This window comes from Athene noctua, chromosome 5 (assembly GCF_965140245.1).
Source record: "Athene noctua chromosome 5, bAthNoc1.hap1.1, whole genome shotgun sequence".
Classification (NCBI taxonomy): Eukaryota; Metazoa; Chordata; class Aves; order Strigiformes; family Strigidae; genus Athene; species Athene noctua.
Window position 1 is genome coordinate 44,673,635 of NC_134041.1, and position 21,969 is coordinate 44,695,603.

The 21,969-nt window shown below is 45.6% G+C and overlaps 2 protein-coding genes across 10 annotated transcripts in view; both read left to right on the top strand.

The window, feature by feature from the left end:
* Positions 1-17,987, top strand: part of SORBS1 (sorbin and SH3 domain containing 1) — an 80,662-nt gene extending 62,675 nt beyond the window's left edge. For all 5 annotated transcript variants that reach the window (XM_074907284.1, XM_074907285.1, XM_074907282.1 and 2 more), the window contains 9 exons: positions 593-707; positions 815-940; positions 1,971-2,165; positions 4,083-4,811; positions 6,117-6,233; positions 12,044-12,103; positions 12,736-12,926; positions 14,890-15,002; positions 15,805-17,987. In XM_074907284.1, coding sequence (XP_074763385.1) covers positions 593-707; positions 815-940; positions 1,971-2,165; positions 4,083-4,811; positions 6,117-6,233; positions 12,044-12,103; positions 12,736-12,926; positions 14,890-15,002; positions 15,805-15,872 — 1,714 coding nt within the window. In that variant the 3' untranslated portion in view covers positions 15,873-17,987. The remainder of the gene's footprint in view (positions 1-592; positions 708-814; positions 941-1,970; positions 2,166-4,082; positions 4,812-6,116; positions 6,234-12,043; positions 12,104-12,735; positions 12,927-14,889; positions 15,003-15,804) is intronic.
* A 2,338-nt stretch (positions 17,988-20,325) lies between these two features.
* The window catches only part of PDLIM1 (PDZ and LIM domain 1), a 53,097-nt gene continuing 51,453 nt past the window's right edge, over positions 20,326-21,969 (top strand). For 2 of the 5 annotated variants that reach the window (XM_074907291.1, XM_074907290.1), the window contains exon 1: positions 20,332-20,489. In XM_074907291.1, coding sequence (XP_074763392.1) covers positions 20,394-20,489 — 96 coding nt within the window. In that variant the 5' untranslated portion in view covers positions 20,332-20,393. Of the gene's footprint in view, positions 20,490-21,969 lie in introns of all 5 variants that reach the window. The other 3 variants (XM_074907289.1, XM_074907287.1, XM_074907288.1) reach the window with 3 other exon arrangements.

Consider the following 21,969-nt stretch of genomic DNA (forward strand, 5'->3'; position numbering starts at 1 on the left):
GTAGGTTTATGAGCCTAGTACAAGCTGCCCACAGTGGGAGTTCCTTAAGCTGCAGACATTCACAATTTTAGCAATGAAGACTGTAGATTGAAATCCCTATTGTTAGCTGAGGTGAGGTCAGTGATTGCACAACCGTAGGCTGACCAGAAGTCTAATCGTTGCAAGATCAACACTAGCATGTGAGGGAGTTTGTCTAATCAGCAAACTAGCTTCCATTAATATCACGTGTCTCTTTGGAAGGCACTTGAGACATGACGTGTTTCAAAACAGGAATTAAGCACTGCTCACCATATCCAACATGAAAAGCAGCCAGTGGCATCTTTTGCTTGAGCTTGACCCCATTACTGCTGGAGGGTTTGTGGTTAGTAGGGCCCTCATAGGCCAGCTTTTTTGACAGAATGCCCAAAGAGCAAGAGAGTCCCTGCGCGTCATGACATGAACAGGGTAATTCTCAACATATAGCTTCCACTTTGGCTGGAGCATGATTTATATCAACTGGGCTGAAGCAGACCTTGGTATCTAGGGATTGGTGGACAGAAAAGCATGTCTGTTCTCCAGTGAAGTTCTGATGGAGTGCTTGTGTTGTTAACAGGGAACTTCCTCTGCAGAAAGGAGACATTGTTTACATTTACAAGCAGATTGACCAGAACTGGTATGAAGGCGAACACCATGGCAGAGTTGGCATCTTCCCACGATCGTACATAGAGGTAGCTGCTGTCTGTGCAGATGTTCTCTTCGCCCACTTCCTTTTTGCCAGCAACCAGTTTATGGGCTTTTCGTATGTGACTTACCTGATTCTGTTTGTTCATTTTAGCTCCTCCCACCAGCTGAGAAGGCTCAGCCCAAAAAGCCATCACCATTGCAAGTACTGGAATATGGAGATGCTATTGCTAAGTTCAACTTCAATGGGGATACCCAAGTTGAAATGTCTTTCAGAAAGGTAAGACTTTAGTTGTGCTGATGAATTGAATCCAGACAAATGCTGAAGTTTAACACTAGTAACTGGCAATTTCCAAATTAAAACTCCAATAAGATAAACTCCATATTCAGGAAGGATTCCTTTTCATCACCCATGTTTTTACTCTGTAGTCATTATGTAGCACATTGCAGGAGAGTGTTGCAGGTAGGCTGAATCAAGAAGTGCCACTTGCTTCCTTAGGGCTAGCTGAGAAGATACTTTGAGCACAAGTGCTGGGAGCCTGGCTCTGCAAGGCAAACTAGATGTTTGGTGACATGTGTCTGGTCTGATCTTCTCCAGTCACATGAGAATGGTGATACAGAAAAGAAGGAAACTGGGTTCACCTTTCTTCATACTACAAGCCAAATCATAGAGCACAGGCAAGCAAAGTTCTGTGGTATTGAAGTGACGTGACTGCAGAGTGACAGGATAAGAAAGGGTTGGGTAATGGCTGTTCAGAGCAAAGTCAGACATATCTAGATTAAGTAGTAGCATTTCTCCATCTCAACCAGCTTTCTGTTTTGATGCTCAGATTAGATCTTGTCTATCTTTTAATTATACATGAAGGTGGGGCTTGCTGTTTATATTAAGGATCTAGAAGTCACTTCATTTGTCAGCAAAACAGGAGAGAGCATAGAGAGACCTAGTTTAAACTGCAGGCCTGTGTGTACTGCCTGTATACGTCATACCCCTGAGAGTCTTGTGGTCAGCCTGAATCTGCTGGTTTCCATTTTTTTAACTGACTTTAGCAAGTAGGGTCTTGAAAATATGGGCATAACTGAGTCTGCAGACAGCCCAAGTCAGCACCAGAAGATCTGCATTTCCTCCTTCACTGAACTGAAAAATATCATTCCCACCCAGAGGTTAGGGTTAGGACCACATAACTGGGAAACAGGGGAGGCTAAGAGCCACTGATTGTTGTAGGTCAGCTGCAGCAAGATTAAAAATGTAATCTGCTTTGGAATGATGGAATATATTAAAGTCAGAACTATATTCCTGTTCCTTTCCATAGGGCGAAAGGATCACGTTGATTCGACGAGTGGATGAGAATTGGTATGAAGGAAAAATCTCTGGTACCAGTCGCCAAGGCATCTTCCCTGTCACTTACGTGGAGGTGCTCAAACGGCCAGTGGTCAAGAATGCCATTGACTATCCTGACCCACCAGTGTCCCTGTCCCCTAACCGCAGCATGACAGCTTCACCACAGGTATTTGGACTAGATGCAGCCAGTTACAGCACCTTGCAGAACAGAGGGATGTTGCCATTGCTGTGCAAGAAGCAATAGCTGAAAAAAGCTGTAGTTAAGACTAGTGTTTTGCACAGTAAAAGCCATGTGCTCCCTGCAGTATGCTGCAACTGCAGGAAAAGGTGATGTTGCATTTACCAGAATGGTTAATGAACAGGTTGTTTGGGGATTTGGAGACTCAGCTTTTCATCTTTGATCTGTAGCTTGAATTCAGGCCAGGTTGAAAGGGCTACAGTTGACAGCCATCTGAATAAATTTCACCGCCAGAGATGGAATGAATTGGTAATCCAGCTCCTCCTCAGTGCGTGTTTACACTTTACAGACCTCCACTGTGATGAATTGATTTTTATTATGACTATTAAAAGGACGTAATAGACTGTTATAGTCTGTAGGAGTTGTCATGTTGATCCCAGTCAGCTTGAATTATGCTGTATACTTACTGTATGTTCCAGCTCATGACCAATGTTTTGGGAGACAGTGTCAAGAGAGCAGCTTGTATTATTTGAACTTTGTGCTAAGTGAGCTCAGGTTTTGAGAGCAGGCCAGTCTGGGATCCTCCATGAATATTAGATTCACTGTAAGCCATACCACAGTTCAAAACAGAAATCAAAATTGCAGCAGGTAATTGTATGGGGATCCCAGAATGTTTGCTATGGAAAATGTATCAGGGAGGCAGTGAGTCTCTAAATCCCTGTGTTTTGCTCTCATCCTGCAAATACTCATGCTTGAAAGTCAGCGTACATGTCCAGGTCGTGGCCATGAGGTTCTGGTGCATCCCCCTCTCACCCATGGGACCGAAGCAAGGTCATTCTGAGGTCAAGACTGCAAGGAACAAAAGTGGAGAATTGGGATCAGGAGGAAAAGATATATGGTACAGGATGAATGGGAAAGGCTGCCATGGCTCATGCCTGGTGTCTGTCTGGATCTTCCCTAAAAGGAACATTTTTATTCTTAGCCATTGTGTAAAAAGGAAAGTCTTCTTGCTTGTTTGGAGTTCCCTGTCAAAGTGGACCTCAACTGAGTTTTCTGTTTGAGCTTGGCAGTCTCTGCATAGCTGTGGCCTGTCTGCCACCAGCTGTCTGCAAGCTTCTACCTTTGATGCAAGGGATTGTATCCACCCTTCTTTGGTTTCCTTTGCTATTTTTTGATTCCTCCCCTGGTAAATCAGTTCTCTCCTTTTTGCTTAACTTGGCAGAGAACTGAGAAATGCTCTGATCAGTGCTAATGTAGCTGATCTCACTGATGTCACTGGTGGTAATAGCTAAGGGCAGAACTTGATTATGTGTTCTGCCTTTATAAACAGAGGATCTACTTTAATCACCTAAATACCAAATAGCCAGAGCTGGCTTTTTTTGATCCCTTTCTCCTCCACAGCTTCAGTAATGCAAGTTTCTTGAGGAGTAGGCATTGCTTATGCAATTGACTTTGGGTAAAGTTAAAATTAATTGCAGCAGTGAATTCTGACTGGGTCCACAGTGTGAGTTGCTGGAGCCCCAGCTATTACTGCCAGGCCAGTCAACTGCTCCATGCTGCCATCGTGGATGGTGGCTTCAGCTGCTCCTTAAAGGACTTGGGGCATAAGGTATGGAGTCTGATGTCTTCCACAACAGGTTTTGTGTCTGGGATCCTGGCAAAGGCTGGAGAGGGATATTAGCATCACAGATATAGACTGGACTCCCTGGTTGGAGTAGCTGACAGCACGTTCTCCAACACGGTGCACCTGTCCATGAAAAACTTATGCACCATGCTTGGTCACAGATCTGCTCCTCTCCACACTCACTCTCTTTCCTTTTACTTTTGCTCGGTTGTTTTGAATCTTCCTTTATTATTTTTTTGTTCATTTCTTTCTTTTTCTCTCCTGCTTTTGTCTCCTTCAAGTCTCCCAGCTCTGAGCTGCTCCATACACCAACTCCTCCGCCTTTGCCTTTCGTGCGCCGCGCCTTGTCTCCAGAGGTGCAGGCAGTCACATCTGAGTGGATTGCTCTGACCGTGGGAGTGTCTCCTAGCACCACTCCTGCCATAACTCCTCCATTGCCTCCTCCGCCTGAAGCCTCCCTCTCTCACACTGACTATCTCTTGCCTTCTGCTGCAGCCAGTCCTTCCCCCACCGTCAGCCTCCACCATTCTCATCTCTCTGGCTCCTCGACTCCCAGGTCCATTAAATCCCCATTGCCCTCTTACTCATCCAGACCTCAGTCCTCCACTCACAGTTTCTATCAGACCACTCCGCAAAGCGAAGAAAAGTTTGTTGGCTCCCCTTCTCCCAGCGTGAGCTACTTTAACTCCCCTTGTTGGGCGGTGGAGAGCCCTGAAAGTGTCCTCGCAGAGCAGCGTGACACCACTGGCAGCCAAGCCTGGCTCCAAAAGACTAGAGAGGGCAGCAGCAACCCTGAACAGGGTGCTCATGCTGTTTCCAAGATCTCTGTCGAGCGCTGCCTGAAACCGTCCCAACTAGACATGCGTGTGAGCCCAGGAAAGAGACCTGTGGGTTCCTCTGAGGACAACCAGTTGTGTCAGGAGCTAATGGCTATTGTGCAGGGAGGTAAAACAGAGAAAAGACACATGAGGAAAGGTGATCTGGGAAAGTTTCAAAGCGGGGAAAAGAAGGTACTTCTCCTGCATGTGTGTGTGTTGCTCTGAATTGCTGATTTTAACTGGTGTGTTGAGGTTTGGCTGCTCTGCTGGCCAGGCAGAACCAGTGGCTGCCATGTGTCATTTTCATGATCCCAAGACCTTCTTCCAGGGGTCACCAGTGGCATTGACTGGATAGCAATCAAAAAGTTTTAGAAGAGGGCTCAGGATGAGTGTAGTGAAAATTATTTTAGAATAGATAATAACACAGGACTGACTCAGTTGGTCATGTCTAATGGTTGTCCCAGATAGCGGCTATTACCAGACGTGTCAGGTGAAAGTATCACACAGGCCTCATGCCCATATACCTCACTATGTAGAATACAGGCAATTCCTTGCTATTCAGAGATTTTCCAGTGTGCAATGGATCATCTTTGGTTATAGGATTTATTTGTTCCTCCTAAAGCCAAGGACTGAAAAGCCTTGTAAACATCAGCCTGGCTTCTAGAATCACAAAAGCTGTCCCCTGTTGATCTAGAAACCTGTGGTTTAGTGAACCTTAGTCTGAGATGTGCATGACTGTCAGGGAGGCTTGATTGTTATCTGTTCATTGCAATTTAAAGTTAATTTATTACCTTTGCATTTCCAAAATGATGTGAAAGAGTCTAGTCACACTTTTCCCCAAGAGTTTTTAGTTATATGTAGCTGTATGTTACAATGAGAGGGAACATAGGGGAACCCTTCAGTAGCTTCTACAACATATCTTTTGCTCCCGGTCTTGATACAGGAGATCTGCCTTACTTTGCAGTTCTCAGTTGACTTGGGGTCCATTGTGGGCTACAGCCAGCCCAAATAAATTACGGCACCCCCATGCTACCTTGTATAAGGGTGGAACTTTAGAGAGCTCAAAACCATAGCATTATAAATACTGTCTTGGGTGTACTGTGATAGCCTTCATGACATATCCCATCTAGGCAACATTAAATTATGAGGGACTAGGGTTTCTAAGATGACACATTTCACACTGGGAAATCTTAAGATAAATTGTTTGATTTCTGCTTGAATCATAATCAGAAATGTATTGAAAGCTGTATAAAGACTGTGCTGTTTACCATCTAGATGTATTCGTAGTAGCATTTTTTATAGGCATAACCTGCATGTTTAAAACGGAATGAGGTGGTCAGCTCAGACAAACCAACTGGAAACTGCACTTGCCCTTGCATGAATTTACGTTTGCTGTGTGTGCATCAGATTTACTGGACAGTAGATGCTCTTATCACTATCAGTGATTGTGATAAGAGAGTGTGTGCCAAGCTGACCAAATTTTCTTTTCTTCGAAAGACTGCAGACTCAAAAGCATTCTCTTCATCTGCTCCTCTCTCTTCCTCTGCCCTCTCTTCCTCTACTGTCACAACACAGCCACCTCCCAGACTTACACGCAGAGTCAAAAAGCCACAGGTAATCATCTTTGCTGATTACTCTTCCATTACTTAGAGTTGTTTCCATGCCATGCCATTGTTTTGTCATATGCTTGTTTAGCCATTCAGTGATTCCACAGGTGAGATACTTCTCCTGTCATTTAATTCAGAATTTTTATTTTTTAAAAAAATAATGTTACATGACTACCAGGCTGTGCAGAAGGGCAGGTATGGGCAAAATCTTCAGCTGGTGCAAATTCACATAGCTCAAGTCTGGGTTTCTGCCAGTTTATACCATCTGAGGATCTGATTTTCTGTTCCTCCAAAGGATTAACCCGGGGCTTATTTAGTTTTGACCTTGAGTTCCTACAGCTGAATTGCATTATAAAGCATTATCAGTGGAACTTGTTAGCAGAAATGATGTAGCATGAGATACTTTGGTTCAGGTTTTATTTAACCACCTGAGATCAAGATTCAGGGTTTCAGTGTCTCAGAGCTGGGGATAAGGCATACACAACTTGGTATCCACTATGTCAGGGACCTGTTCCAGCGCTCTCCTGTAGAATTCAGAGGTTCTCAGCTCTATTGCTGACAGCTGCAAACGTCTTTAGAGAGGGATGCAGTAGGGTGTGTGCAGCATGACCAACTGGGCCTCAGCACTGTGTGGCTGGGATGTCCAGGGTCTGGGAATGAGCAGTGCCAGGGCTCCCAGATGTTGGTGTCTCATCAGTCCTTCCAGGCAGCTTCCACAAGATGGCAATGTTTGAAACAGAAAGCTCACAGTTAGCAAAAACTGGACTGAGTTTGTAGTGAATGGGTATTGGGGGCGCAATCTTCGGCTTCATCAGTGAACCAGGCAGGCTGTTCACGCAGGATTAGTGTGGGAAGTATTTGCCAATGTTATTTATTTTCATGGTCAGTTTATGAAAGCGAGATACAGCTTTAACCCTGAATTTTTCCTGTTGCGTTTACTCACTTAATTTGCCTCCGATCGTGAGCTTGCACAACTTTTTACTGAACAACCACCTCCTGCTTCCCTTCCAGTTTCAATATCTGAATTCAGTAGGATACATATTCTGCTTCATGTTAAAAATCCATAGAAGTTTTCTGTGTTCACCGTTCTCCTGACCTCTGATCTGCTTGGTCCTGCTGGTGATTGCACTGGATGTATGCGATTCAAAAGAGCAGGAGCAAAGAGCCACATTTAGAGAAAGATGTTTCTTCCGAGTGCTGACTAGCACACAGTTCTATTTTGGGTGTTGCACCTGGTTGTAATAGGGCCCTGTGGCCTTTCTTTGGAGTCAAAGTCAAGCCAAAATTTATATTTTATATGCCTTGACAATCATCAGTGTCAAGTTAAAAGTGTGTGACATTATCAGTAGTCTTGACCTTCTTTCCAGCTCTGGGCCTATTTAGGGAGCAGGAGCAGTATTTATATGTGCAAATGACTTCTCATTATCCACACGACACATACAGAGTCTGATGGCTTCAGCAGAACTTGCAGGTAATATCCTGGAGGCCTTTTCAAAAATCTGACATCTTTTAATTGATTTTAATCAAATGAGAAAAGCACTTAGGAGACATGGAAATGAGACATTACATTTGGTTTTTGTTTCCATTACTGTCCATCTCTGGTGTTTGAGATATTTTACCATTTTGAATTTTAGTTTTCTTTCTCATTATAGAGAACCTCCCCAGTTATGAAATTCTGACTCAGGATTTTTTGCAGGTTTAAGACCTCTTTGGTATAGGGCTTGTGTAAGGACTCTGTTCTTGCCTATTCTGTTAAGTAATAATGTAAAGTGCAATGGCTCTTTAGCTATTCTGAATTTACTCCCTTTTGTTTAGTTTTGCAGTCCAAACTAAAAAGAAAGAAGAATGACCTGACAGCATGTGAAAGATATTTCAAGTACAGCTTACAGATAATTTATTTCAATATTCCAGTAAAACATGATATTAAACAGTAATGTAATCTATTGAATTAATTTATTTTAGGGGACCCTCGGGAATTTTCTAGTTTAATTCCTATTTTACTCTGAGGTCCTGTTAGCACAGTGTGACAGTCAGCAGTGGTGTTTAGTGAATGTGTGAGCAGTGCAGCAGCTTTGACCCTGGGGCTGGACAGTGACTCTGAGGCAGGGAAGGCAGGAGTGGCTAGATGCGGGTCCCTGTATCGCCCAGCAGTGTGAGGGATGTCAGAGGAAGGCTGTCTGCTCGTTTCCACCAGTACAAAACCACTCAGGCAGAGCAGCAAGTAGTTTAACCTGCTTTGTGCTAGTAGAGAGGAGAGTGTATGGGGAGAATGCTCAGACCCCATGTTCCCCAGCACAGACCAGCTACACTTATTTAGCATGTTCATGAGGTATCACAATCTCCAAGGTAAGCTTTTATCCCCTCCAGTGGTTTTCTGCTGCTCCACAGGTTCATCGTAGAAGTGTTTCTGCCCAGCACATATATTGTCCAAGTCAGAGTGGCACAGCTTGCAGCAAGCATTGGTACCTGCTCCCCATGGAATACAGCCTTCAGCTTCTGATCCAGGAGCAGACTTTCCATTGACTTTGACAGCCTTTAGGTCAGGCTGCTCCACACTGCAGCCTTTTCAGTGTCATTTGTGAGAGCTTTTTTGGTCACCTTTCCCCTTGCTTTCACCAGAGTTAGGGCTTGGTGTGTGCAGAGGTTTTCCATTTTCCCTTCGGCTGGGCTGGAGAGTCTTCCCTGTTCGTGGCTCTCCATCCATGTGTGGGAGCATCACTGCTGATGTGTGCCCTTCTCTGAGGGGATACCAATTTGTCTGTCTGTCTTGTCTGTCTGTTAGTCTGTTCTGCTTAGCTTTCTCTTTGCTTATGTAGTCCTTTAACTCCCACCAGAAAGGGATGGAAGATGTGAAAAGCAAGAGCTGCAATGGATAGACACACTAATGTTGCTTAGCTAGGAGCAGAGAGAGCACTACTGAGTAGCCCCAGCATCTTTCTTCCTAACAGTTAAAGCCTGCCAGGTTTTTTCTAGGCTTTTAAAGTAGAACCTTTTTCTGGTATTCTTACAAACCTGTGGTGCTTTTTAGATCCATCCTCAAACTTCACACAAGGTGGAACCAGTGGCCAGCTGTGCTTCAGGACTGACTGTACTGCATATTTGTATAGTCTGTAAATGTGGAGACATAGATGCTTAAACATCTGCTTGAGTTTATTCACTTAGTCTTAACAAAGCATGTAGTGTGACTGAGGGGATATGAGTTGAGTTGTCCTCATGAGCTGTGAATACTTGGTCACTTTTTAGGGCCTTCAGTTTACCTCCAGCAGCAGCTGGGCTGGCTCGATGTTTTAGGGAAACCTCAGTTTTATACTTTGGAGCTCTGCCCCACACCCACTGATTCCTTGGCCATCTTTGGCACATGCAGCCACCACTGTAGGTAGTACATGGGCTTTCTGAACCCATGCGTGAAAAAGCATTTTGGACCCATAATACATTTTTCCTTTATTCTCTTCTCTCCCTGCAAGAATAATGTAGGGGTTTTTTGGTTTTTGTTTTTTGTTTTTTTTAAAAGCCATTTAAGTCATGCTGTCAGGGTTACTTGTTTGAAGCAGTGGGGTGGTACATTTAGAGCCTAAAATTATAGAATCTGATCTGGTCAGTTTTTCATCCTGTTTGGCTAATGCCTCATAGTTGCTGGCTTCAGAGTGTTTCATCACCTCATGTAGGGCTCTGCTGAAGCTTTGGGAGTTAGTGCAGAGACACCCACTGATTTGGTAGGTGTTGCCTGGTTCTCTGAAGCAGAGGCCAGACAGCATCCACTTAGCTATGTGTCTTGTCGGGAACTGGGGGCTGTTAGGAGGACGGGGGACTGCTTGGCCTCTCCCCCTGCCCAGCTGCCTCGTGGAAGTCCCCACGAGGATCCTGCCAGGAAAGGGAACTTGGACAAGTTTCTGATGCTGGTAGGCTGCATCTCCTGGTATTATACATACGAGCCTGCACCATGGAGCATTCAGAAGTAGCATTAATTTTTTAGCTTTCAAATAACTAATTTAATTCATAGTTATTAATGCTTTTTGGAGGAAAAGTTGGTCAGGGAGGTCACAAGTAATCAATGAGAAATGGACCACATGGTCTTAGGAGCTCATGGAGCAATTCCAGCAGTCAATTTATTAGTATGGAGCAGAGAAGCACTTTCTTGAATTAAAAAAAATAATTCTTACATTTGACACTCACTTCAGTCTGGAAATTGGTTTTCCCAGTTACTTGACCACCGGAGTTAGCTCTGATATCATCAGATTTGATGCACTAAATCCAGTTGGGTCTGCACGATATTAATTTTAAAATTCTAATTATTCTATTTGCCTTTCAGGACTGATGATAGGCAAGAATAACTTCCAGAAATCCTGTCATGATTTTAGGCTACACAGTAAATGCTTTGAATGCAAATTCCACTGCAATTAGCCCCTCCAACTGACATTTAGTTTGCTCTCTATAGAAATATACATGGTAACAGAGTATTGTTTGTTAGTGCAGTGATCCCAGATTCCAGCCCCAGACAGTACAGCTGACTGCTGTGGGGTTGGGTTGACCTAGAGTGGGTCACAGTCATCGAGAAAAGAGACAATTTGCTTTAATACAGTGATAGGCACAGCCCCAGAAGTCCAAGATGCAGTTCAGAAGACCTTTGAGAATGAGAATTAGGCAGGGATGAGCTCATCACCGTGCACTTCTCCAAATGCTTTGAGCATGCTTGGGCTGAAGGTGTCACAAACCTCTTTATTCTCTGCTTCTGCTCTGTCTTGCAATGCCATGAGAAGGCAAGCCTTTTGCTGAAGGACATTGTTGAAGTGAATAAAGAGGAGGAAGGAAAGTATAAAACTTGAGGCTTTTGGAATTTGGGTTGAAAATTGTGTTGAATGATCATAGAGGATGACAGTGCTCTGTATCTTATCCAGTCCACTTTGTCAAGCAGTCCTGCAGGCAGTATAAATAACCATACACTAGTTCAGACGTCCCATTTGCTCACAAGCATGCCTCTTGTTTTCAGTAGGTGTTTGAATGTGCAAAAAGAGTGCAAAACCGGGCTCTGGTTACCTGTGCGGTTTTCTCAGTGACCTTCCCCTTCCCCTTCCCCATAAAACCACCAACCCCAAACACCCTGATTTTCCTTGCTGTGCCCTGGGACACTCAAGTCCCTGTGAAGACTTGTGACTGGGGAGGGAGGCAGGGCAGAGGCTGGTGGTTGGAGCTGGGTTTTCCAGTGAGGGCCTCCTCTGACCTGAAGCTCTGCCTCACTGTGGGAATTAACAGAGCAGCTCAGATCCTTGCTTGGTACAAGCTAGAGTGATTTTGATGGGGCTACGCATCATTGTGCCTTCTGAGGGCTGACCTGAGCTGGTCTTTTTTTAAGAAGCAAGCGAGTTACTATTCTCACCTGTGTCAAAATCATTGAGGACTTTTCTAAACAGCAGCAGATTCCCCTCAGCATGCCTTTGGCCTTTCAAGTTTGATGGTCTTGAATATGTGCTTCTGTCCCTGTTCTTTTTTTCACCCTACAGGAATGCACTATGACACTATGGACCATTTCCAGTTGTAGCGGTGTCCATAACCTTCCACTCTGATTCCCTGCTCTAAGCTTCTATTTTGCTGTCACCTTTCTCTTTGCAGTATTCTGCAGTGCAGTTGCATTATTGTAGCCTAAATGTCTCTTGTGTAAAAGAAAGACTGTTGTCCAAGAAACGTGGTGTTGGGGTGGGGACGGGAAGAGTTGTTCATTTTCCTTTGTTGTCTGCACTCCACTTATTTTTTTTTTTTAATTCTGACCAATATAACATCTGCTAAAATGTCTTCCTTATCATTTGCTTGGTGATCACACAGCCTTCCCACCATTCATTGAGAGCTGGACCAGATCTCACAGAGTCTGAAAAGAGCTATGTGGTAAGGCCACTGTTTAAATCAGATGTGTAGTCCTAGACTCTCTTCACTCAGACAGTAACACCTCAGTAGAGATAAAATTCCAGCACTGTTTTGAGCTGCAAAGTAGGTACATATTTATTTATTTGCATATATTGTTTTATTTGCAACAGAAAAAGGGAACTTAGCAATTAGAAAAACTGTCATAGCCAATAAGGAGTTGGGCTAATTGTGCTGCCAGTCCCTGGGTATAAGTTAAATGAAGGAAACTGCATGAATAGAGTGGCCTGCCTTGCATTCTTGAACTGACTTCATAGCATTGGTAATGGTGCCACTGCATAACTAATTGTAACCTCTCATGCTGCTGCTTTTAAAAATATATGTATATGTATTTGTTACAAATCTTCAAACTAAATGCCAAATTCTTCTGTATCTTGCCTGTTTTTCCATGCTTACACCTGGATCCCTTCTGCACTCCACTACCTGGATATTTACCTGGATCTACAACTCTTTTTTTTTTTTTTTTTTTTTTTTTTTACTGGACTTACGTGCTGCATCTGGAATGTCCCATCTCTTCTTGTCTATATTTTCCCCTCCCTCCCCCCTGTTGACTGTCCTTTGGGTGTTCTTGGATGTCAATGCTGCCTACCACACAGGAAGCTGTTTGCAATGAGATCATAAACATTGCAGAAAAGTCTGTTCATTACTGCAGTACTATTTCTCAGCCTCTTGACTCTCGCCACAAGGTGACCTCTAATGACCATAAACCATCTCTCATCATTTCTCAGCAACCTCAAGCACAGCAGCAAGGAGCCAGCCCTGACAGAAGTCAAACACCACGAGACATGTAAGTCCTTTTGGCTCCCATCTCTTCTAGGGGCCTTGTCTCTGGTGGTAAAGATGGGGAGGTGTGAAAACTTCAGCATTTCAGGAGTTAAATTATAATTATGAGAAATCATCAACTTTTACTTAAAGAACAAAAATAGCCATATCATCATAATGAGTAGTTTAAAACTGGAAGTTTAAACCTTTTAGTTAAAACCTTTAGTTTAATCTTTGTGTCTGTGTAGCACCTGAAACAATGACCTTATGATCCAGGACTGGGTCTCCTTTGAGCACTCGATTCATGCTGGTTATCGAGACAGTCTCAGTGTCTTTGTGTCTTGAAGCTGGAGACAAATTAATGTCCACTGGCTATAACTGGCTCGTATGGTATGGGTCAATGTGTTCACCCCTCTTCTTAGCTTCTCACAGTACAGTGAGATGTCCCAACACCAATGGCACTTGCTGTGTTGTTGGCCAGTTCCACAGATGAATTGGTGCCTGAATGATCAGAGAGATAAAGGCTGAGATTTTCAAAGCTATATGGTGGGATTTAAACCTGGAGCTGGTGTTAAGCTTGGTGGGGCTTTTCACTGATGGCTTTGAGAATAGTAGCCTGCACTGTGTGCTGAGAACTGAAGTTCCTTGGCAGTTGGCTCCTGAAAGGAATGTATGCTTTTGCCTGCCCCTTTGTGCAGAACAGGAGGTCTCACATCAGCTCTATTTTCACTACACCCAGGCAGGGGATCCAACCCTCCCCAGATCTGCCCAAAGATTTGCCCTTCTTATACTGGGGGCCCCAGAGCTGACACAATACTCCTAGTGGTGTCTCATGAGAGCAGAGTCGAGGGGGAGAATCACATCCCTACTCTGCTCTTGGGAGATACCACCTGCAGTGCTGTGTCCAGCTCTGGGGCTCCCAGCATAAGAAGGACATAGACGTGCTTGAGCAGGTCCAGAGGAGGCCACGAAGATGATCAGGGGGCTGGAGCACCTCCCTTACGAGGACAGGCTGGGAGAGTTGGGGTTGTTCAGCCTGGAGGTGAGAAGGCTCTGGGGAGACCTTATAGCGGCCTTCCAGTACTTAAAGGGGGCTACAGGAAAGGTGGGGAGGGACTCTTTATGAGGGAGTGTAGGGATAGGATGGTTTTAAACTGGAAGAGGGTAGCTTTAGATAAGATATAAGGAAAAAATTCTTTACAGTGAGGATGGTGAGACACTGGAACAGGTTGCCCAGAGCAGCTGTGGCTGCCCCCTCCCTGGCAGTGTTCAAGGCCAGGCTGGATGGGGCTTTGTGCAACCTGGTCTAGTGGACTGTGTCCCTGCCCAGGGCAGGGGGGTTGGAGCTAGATGGTCTTTAAGATCTCTCCAGCCCAAACCATTCTGTGATTCTATGATTGTTTCCACTCTGTAAGGTTCCTTTCTGATAAACAGAGTGCCTCTGGTGCAATTGGTATCTCAGGGAAGGATTCAACCTTAGATTTTGTTTGCACTGTTCCTCCTCAGCCATGATTTATCCAGCAACCTTAGTGCAGTAGAGTAGACAGTATCTTTTTCTAAAGTCCTTTGCTCTGCCATTTTGTCATTCGTGACCCTGCCTATGTGCCTGGGCAGGGGAACGGGTGTCTCATTTAGCCAAGAATGAGCATATCCAGGCTTTGGTAGGGTGTCTGCTCTCAAACATTCTCTAGGTGCTACATGTTAGGAAGACTCTGGTTGTTACAGTCTATGGAGACAACTACATGGCAAAAAGGAAACAGAAGCTTTCTACGTATCCCATACAGTGCAGGTGTGACACTTTTTACTGCCATGGCCTTATGACAACAGCCAATTTAATGCAGTTGGCTTCCACCTCTCAAATGGAAAACAAGGTCCAGACTGCACTGAACAAAATATTATAGGAATTAGAAAAGAGAAGGGAGACATCTCCTTCTGAAGGGATGTCAGGGAAATACAGTGGCTAACATGCAGTATCTTCCTGGTTTTAGAGTTAGCTACCAAGCCCTCTACAGCTACACTCCTCAGAACGATGATGAGCTGGAACTGAGGGATGGTGACATTGTTGATGTCATGGAGAAATGTGACGACGGCTGGTTTGTGGGTGAGTGTGACGCTTGTCTGTCAGCAGAGCTTTTTGAGATGCAGATAAGCAATTTTGCAGAGCATCTGGAAGTTGCTTTCATTTGCAGGGTCAAAACAGTGAAAAAAATCAGCTCAACTTTTTTCACAATTTTCCATCTTTTCCCACCAAGAACATTAAAATTAGGGTGCAGGGTGGTGGAGCTGTGTTTTCCTTGCTAGGTCTCTAGTTTTTCATTTTTTTCCCCATTCCTTTCTTCCTCTTGATCCTTGCTCACACAGATGGCAAGGAGGGAAGCAACAGAGGGAAGCAAGAAAAACTGGATTTCTGTAGCTTTTCCAAAGCTGAGAGCACCATGACAAGTTACAGAAAATGGCAAGTAGGGGATGAAGGATGGGAGTTGCAGTCTCTGAAGATCCAGCCTCATCTGTAGCTGTATGTTTAGCACAATCTAGCCCTTTACCTTCAAAGAATGCAAGTCTGGACAGCATTCTCCATCTCAACACTGCGAATCTAGGCTTGTTATTTCTTCTAAGGGAGATTTAGCTCATTTACATTGATAGGAGTTTACTCCTAGCCTATAGGCCCATGAGCTTTCACCAGCACCTTATTGATTGTTAAAAGGGAAGGCCAAAGATGATTAGTAGCAGAACTAGTTGTGATCTTTTCTACACCAAAAGGCTCTTTGACCAGGACTCCTATTTAGTTTTACATAACAATGCCTGCAGGCAGAGGAGGCTGCCACCTCTACCTTTTTAAATCCATAGCATTCCTTGCATGGCTCAATCTTACTCTGGCTTCCTGGTGTTTTATTTTGCAACAGGTACGTCCAGGAGAACAAGGCAATTCGGAACCTTCCCAGGCAACTACGTGAAGCTTCTGTACCTGTAAAATAACAGTGATCCCGTCCTGACTGTGATGGGTTTGTTTTCCAGATGGTGTTTTTAAACAGTGAAGAAACAGTCAATTTATGAATGTAATAGACAAGACACGAGATGTGTTAGGAGGATGTGGTTATGTGGTACAGTATTGAGTTGAATGTGTAGCCCTGCTTCCACAAATTCAGGGTGTGATTTGTTTGCTGAAGAAGAGACAGTTTCTAGTTTACAGTGCTGCCTTTCTGTATTCCTCTCCACTCTCCAGCAAAAGTTCTGATGATAATCTTAAATTTGTATGGAGTATTTACCTCTGAGAAGGCTTCAGGGAAGCACACGGTATAGGTTTTGTTTGTGTGTTGAGATAGGATAGTGCTTTGGGGCGGTACGCAGCCTTGCAGCTGCTCCCTTTCACTGGCACAAGGTTCAGGGAAGCCAGGCTTTCTTCCTGGTTTCTGCCTTGCTGAAGACTTACTTTGCTCTGCCTTCCACTTCCATAGAAAACCGTTCCTTCATGTCACACACCTTAAGACCCAGCAGAGGTAGAAGACAGCTGATATGGTTAAACTGCAGAACTCTGTGTAGAAAAGGAGTTTGGGACTGGTGGTTTAATCCAGAGAGTTCAGCCACAGCATAATGCAAACGCGCAAAAATCCCAAACCCTTTAATAACATATCGCCTATTGCTGCCAGTTTTTTTTCTTTTGTGCAAGGGGGTGTGTGTGTGTGAGTGTACCGTGTGCATCAAAATGAACTGAGTCCTGTTTTTTAAAGAGAAATCCACCTGGCTTTGGCATTTATCTGCACAACGGATAGAATTAATAAACAGAACATTGGTGAGAGCAAATCCTGTTTGAGTCCTATGGCCATTCACTTTCTCTGCTCCTTCTGCCCTGTTGCTGGCCCTAAAGGATGACACACTTCTCCAAGCATACTCTTGGGATGAAGACTTTGCTTCTTTCCTGGCATTAAATCTTAGAGGCTCTGATAAATCCAAGCCACATATCACTGAGGGTGCCTTTTTTTTTTTTTGTTACAGTGTCAGTGGTAGGTCTCAAATACATGCATTTTGGCTGTCTCTTAGTCATATAAAAAATCTAATAAATTTGGAAAGCTGTTCCCAGCAGTTATTACCAGTTATAGATTCATATTTCCTTGATGAAAAAAAAATGGCTTGGCTGTATGCTTGCCTGTAAATCCACTATGAACACCCTTTTGATAGACATTTTGTTATTAAGAAAAAGCATAAACAAAACCGGTTCTATCAGACTCTGCTTCCTACAGTTACCATACAAATAGCAAAGGGTTCGATTGCTATTTTGTCATAAGCCGTATTTAATAATATAAAATGCCTATTTTTATGCTGATGCTTTTATACAGATTTATTAAGAGTAACTACAACTAACTGTTAGCACGACTTGCAATGTTTTGATAAACTAGCCATGCTCCTGGATTTGAAATCAAATAGGCTTGTCTTCCGCCTAGGTCAGTGGAAGAGAAGACTCAGTGTCTCAGAAGTTTGACTGTAAATATGTATATTTAACTTTGTACAGACAATGTACTTACCTTGTATAGAAAAATAATTTAAACACATTGAGTGAAGGGAGGAAAAAAAGGCAGTTGTGAAAGGTTGGCATTTTTTTCCACTTTTATTTAAATGATGGAATTCCATGTATGTTCACATAAAGAGTTTTAGCACAAAATATCCATTATGAAAGGTTTTCAGATATGACACAAAGCACCACTGTTTCTTTTCTGCAGGAGCTACCTTTAATCCTGCATCTTATTTATGGATTGTTTTTCTGCTTTGGGTTTGCCCTCCAGTTATTTGCAGCAATATTTAGGCCTGTTGCTAAGATTGGATAACACCAAATTAATCTACCAGCAAAGTAACATGATGACACTGACTGTATGTAACATACTTATTTAAAGGTTTATTTTTTGTTCTTGCTCTTGCCATTTTAAGTTACACACACACACACACATATACAAACTGCAACTTATTTTTGTGTTGATTTTCTGTTTCTTAATGCAGTGGATTACTATTTGACAATTAATAAATGGAATTATTGAATTACTATTGTGTTCCTTGTACAAATTATTAAATAAAGTCTATTCCTGCTGTTCCTGTAGCGATGCATTTTTGTATTAGTCTGGGGCTCTTTGAAAGGCTGTGTCCGTACTGAGCAGTAGGTGTCTGCCATGGGCTTCCCTAATGTCCTGCACCTGAGGATCCACCTCATGATTTGGCCTGAGCTCACCAGTTCTCCCTCCTGAGCCATAGGCAGGCTGTGATTTTTGCTCGAAGAAATCAAGTTGTAAAAGCAAAGAAAAAGCTGGTTTACAGCCAGATCTCTCTGTAACATGGGGTTGGGGTGTAGCTGCTGTGGTGTGCATGCAGACCTGGGAGCACACCTGAGTCCCCTGTTTTACAAAGGGTCTTTGTGATTCTCTCAGATGAGATGACCTCACAGGCTAAGTAGGACAAGAAACCCCAAATGCCAGCCTCTGTGGGAAGGGATGTCAGTTACTGTTGGGTTTACATGTGCATCTTTAACCATGACGTGCCAGGTCAGAAGCCACATAAAACACTGACTTCTGCAATAGCTGCGTGCTGACCAGGCAGGTATGGCTGCAGCACTAATTCAGGGGGTTTGTGCAAGGTCCTGTGGTGAACACATCACATTCCCAGCCCTGCAGCCAGAGAGCTAGCCAGTATTTCTGGGTGCACCTCGTGTAAAGGAACAGTCCCTGCAGAAGCAGAGCGAGGGATGGCCAGAGCTGAGCTGCCTCCATGGGCTCACTGGGGCTCGGTACCATGCAAGTACCACGAAAGTGTTCCCTGCACCTTCTCACATCTGGCTCCTGCACACTGCCTGTGCCCACCCCAAAGGCTCGTCTTTCACAAGAAGTTTTAATTTCCTTGAGTCATCCACCTTAGGCTGTGCCAAAACTGAGCAACAGATATGAACTCTGCAGCAAAGCAGCCAGATGGTCAGGCAGACAGATACGCATCGTGGCTGCATTCACAATGATTTTAGGAAGTCAAACTGTAAACAAACCAATCCTAAAACCAAACTAACAGGATAGGAAAAGCCTTCAGCTATTTTATGTGTCCCTAGAAAGCACACAGACATAGCCCATTTTTCTGTTTTGCAGGTTACCCGATATAAAAGCAAAAGGGCAGTCTGACCAGTGCTTTGCTGCAATCACTAGCTTTGCTAGCCCGTGTATTACAATGCCCCAGCCAGGGAGGGGAGAGACACTCATCTATAGATACTGAACCTGAATTTTTACTGATGTCACTATCCTAATACATGTGGTAAGGAACAAGCTAGAGATGCTTTTGTGTCTATAGAAGCTGGGCATGCAAAGATAGGAAGAGGACCCAGCGATGTGTCACAGCCCTCTACAAGTCCCTCACACCTGGGGGAAAAGGAGCTCTTGGTGTTGCTTTCTTCACTGCTAGGAGCTGTGTAATGATGCAGTAGAAGAACTACTACTGCTCTCTGTTAGAGGAGAGATTAATAGTCTGGATGCATGTACCTCAAAAAGAAATAACCAATGAAATGACAAGTTAACGCAGGAAAAAGGAGGAAGCCAAGAAAGAGTATTTCAGAGGTAAGGGTGTGCCTTGCAACGGGACCATTCATGGCCATGTCTTGTAGGGACAGCACCTGTGTGACTCACCTCATCCCCACTTGCTGACTGCTCCCTGGCATGGCTGAATCCCAGCTGCAGCTCACTGGTGAGCTGTATTTATTTACTAAGTAATCAGTAATGCTTGCGCTCAGCTGCTGTACCCAACCTCTCCCACCTGTGCATTGTCAGATCAGTGGAGGCTGAACATGCAAGTGGAATAATTCTTCTTCCTGAATCTTAGCTAAGGAGGTCGGCTGATAAACCAGTATAGAATTCTTTCTTTTGTTGATGGTACTACACCTAAGGGGCTAGAGATAAAACTGCCTCAAGCAGTGACAAATCAGAGCTAAATTAGGGGAAAGGTAACAACCTTCCCAGGCTCCGCCCTCCACTAATCAGCTCTCGGCTGGGAAGCAATACACAACCTCGCTTATTTCCACCGCCTCCATTAGGTTTCAGAGTTAACATCACACCGGGCTGGCGCAGGCCGGGCCGTGTTTGCCTGGGAGATGCCGCACCGGGGCAGCCTCGCCGCCGGTTTGCCCTGCAGCCGTCCTGCCTGCGGGGCCGGGCGGGGCAAGGCGGGCCGTGAGCCGCTCCCAGCTTCCCAACGCCGCAGTTCTCGTCCTCCGGCAGCGGCTCGGCCCCGCGAACCTCCCTCGGGAGGGTTTTCCCTTACGGCGCGGCGGGACGGCTTCCTACTGGTGAAGGCTGCAGCCCTGCTGGCGGTGCCCGGGGAGCTCTGCCCCACGGGGCGGGGTGGGGCGGGACAGCCAGCCCGGCGGCGGGGCCCGGCAGCCCCGGGGAGGGGCCGGCGGGGCGGGCCGGGGGCGGGCCGGGCCGGGCCGGTGAGGGCGGCGGGGCTGCCGGGCGTCCTGAGAGGTGCAGCCGCGCACATGGGCACACACCGCATCGTCCTGCCGGGCCCCGGGCCCTGGGGCTTCCGCCTGGTGGGCGGCCGCGACTTCGAGCAGCCCCTCACCATCTCCCGGGTAGGGCGCGGGGGCGGCCGGGGCCGGGGGGCGCTGGGACTGCAGGTGGCTGCTGGTGGGACAAAGGCGGGTTTGGTTTCACAGCTCGGGGAGGGGGGCTTTTCTTTTTCTTCACCCTGTTTGTTGCTTGGTTTTGTTTTGGTTGTTTTTTAAAATGTTTATGGAGAAATCCGTGGTGGCTCAGAAAGCCCCTTAACCTGGCTTTGACCAGGGTCTTCGATTCTTACCGACCCTCCCTCTTCAGTTTGTCTGTAGCAAACGCCTTACCGCAGGCAGAGGGAATCCCCTCTGCTCCTGCCAGCCTGTAGTTTGTTTTTTGCAGCCCATCCCGTGGGGCACAGTTGCAGAGAGGGTGTGAATGCTGCCCTGCTTCTGCTTGCCATCTACAGTTGAGAGAAAAGCCTTTGTTTACAGAAGCCATATTAACCTCCGTTGTGCCTCTACCTGTTCCTAAAGCCTTTTTACTCCCACTTAAAGAAGAATTAGTTAGGAAATTACACTTAAGTTTCACATCTAAACAGTTTTAGTGGTGTAACGTAATTTGCCTTCCTCCACCGCTTGTCTGTGAAAGTCAGGGTTGGGTTCAGACTATCGGTTTTCCGTCCACGCACCCACCTGCGCGCAGGTGCTGCCGCCGGCCCGGCTGCTCCTCGGGGGCTGGGCCCTGCCCCGGGCCGCCCGCCCGCACCCGCAGAGGGCCAGGGCGCGCGTGTCTCTCTCTTCCAGCGTGGGGGCAATAACCCCAAACTCCCTGTCCTGTCGTGGCTTTGCGTGGGGTGTGCTGCTCGGCATCTTGTCAGGGCTGGCTCCTGGCCTCCCCCGGCAGAAGGAATTGTTCCGATTCCCGCCATCCCGCGGCGGAGGCAGGCGGTGAGCTGCGGGCGGCCCCGCGCTCGGGCGGCTGCCTCCACCTCTGCGAGGCCTTTGCAGTCCGCCTGGACCCAGGTGAGGAAGGGCCGCTGGACGAACAAGAAATAGAACTTCTGTGAACTGCCCTTAAAGAAGAGCAGGATGGATTTATGATATTTTTTGTTTGTTAGTTTTCTGAACCCCGCCGCTCCCGCTGCCTGGAGGGCCACGGGGGCAGCTGCTGGCCCAGGGAGCAGCGGAGCTGGTGGGTGCTTGAGACCCACAGCGGGGGGGCAGTTATCAATTGTCTGTGTAATCTCTTTCGATCACTGTAATAATGCCTCATTCTTCTGAAGCATTTTTTGGACTTGAAAGCAGCTTTACCGTAAGGGAAGTGATATTTACTTCATTGTTATGGTAATTGTCGCCATTTCCTTCCAGCGAAAGGCTCTGGAGCAGCGGTATGTCTGAAGTCTTACCTCACTGCTCTTACCTCTTCTTCTTGGTTGTCTGTCGGTGCTTATGGGCACATACCAAGAGACATAGATCAGCAAAGCGGCAAAAATAACCACCTCATGAGAAATTGTGACCTCGGAGACTAAAATGTAATAAAATAGCCTCTCTGGTGGTG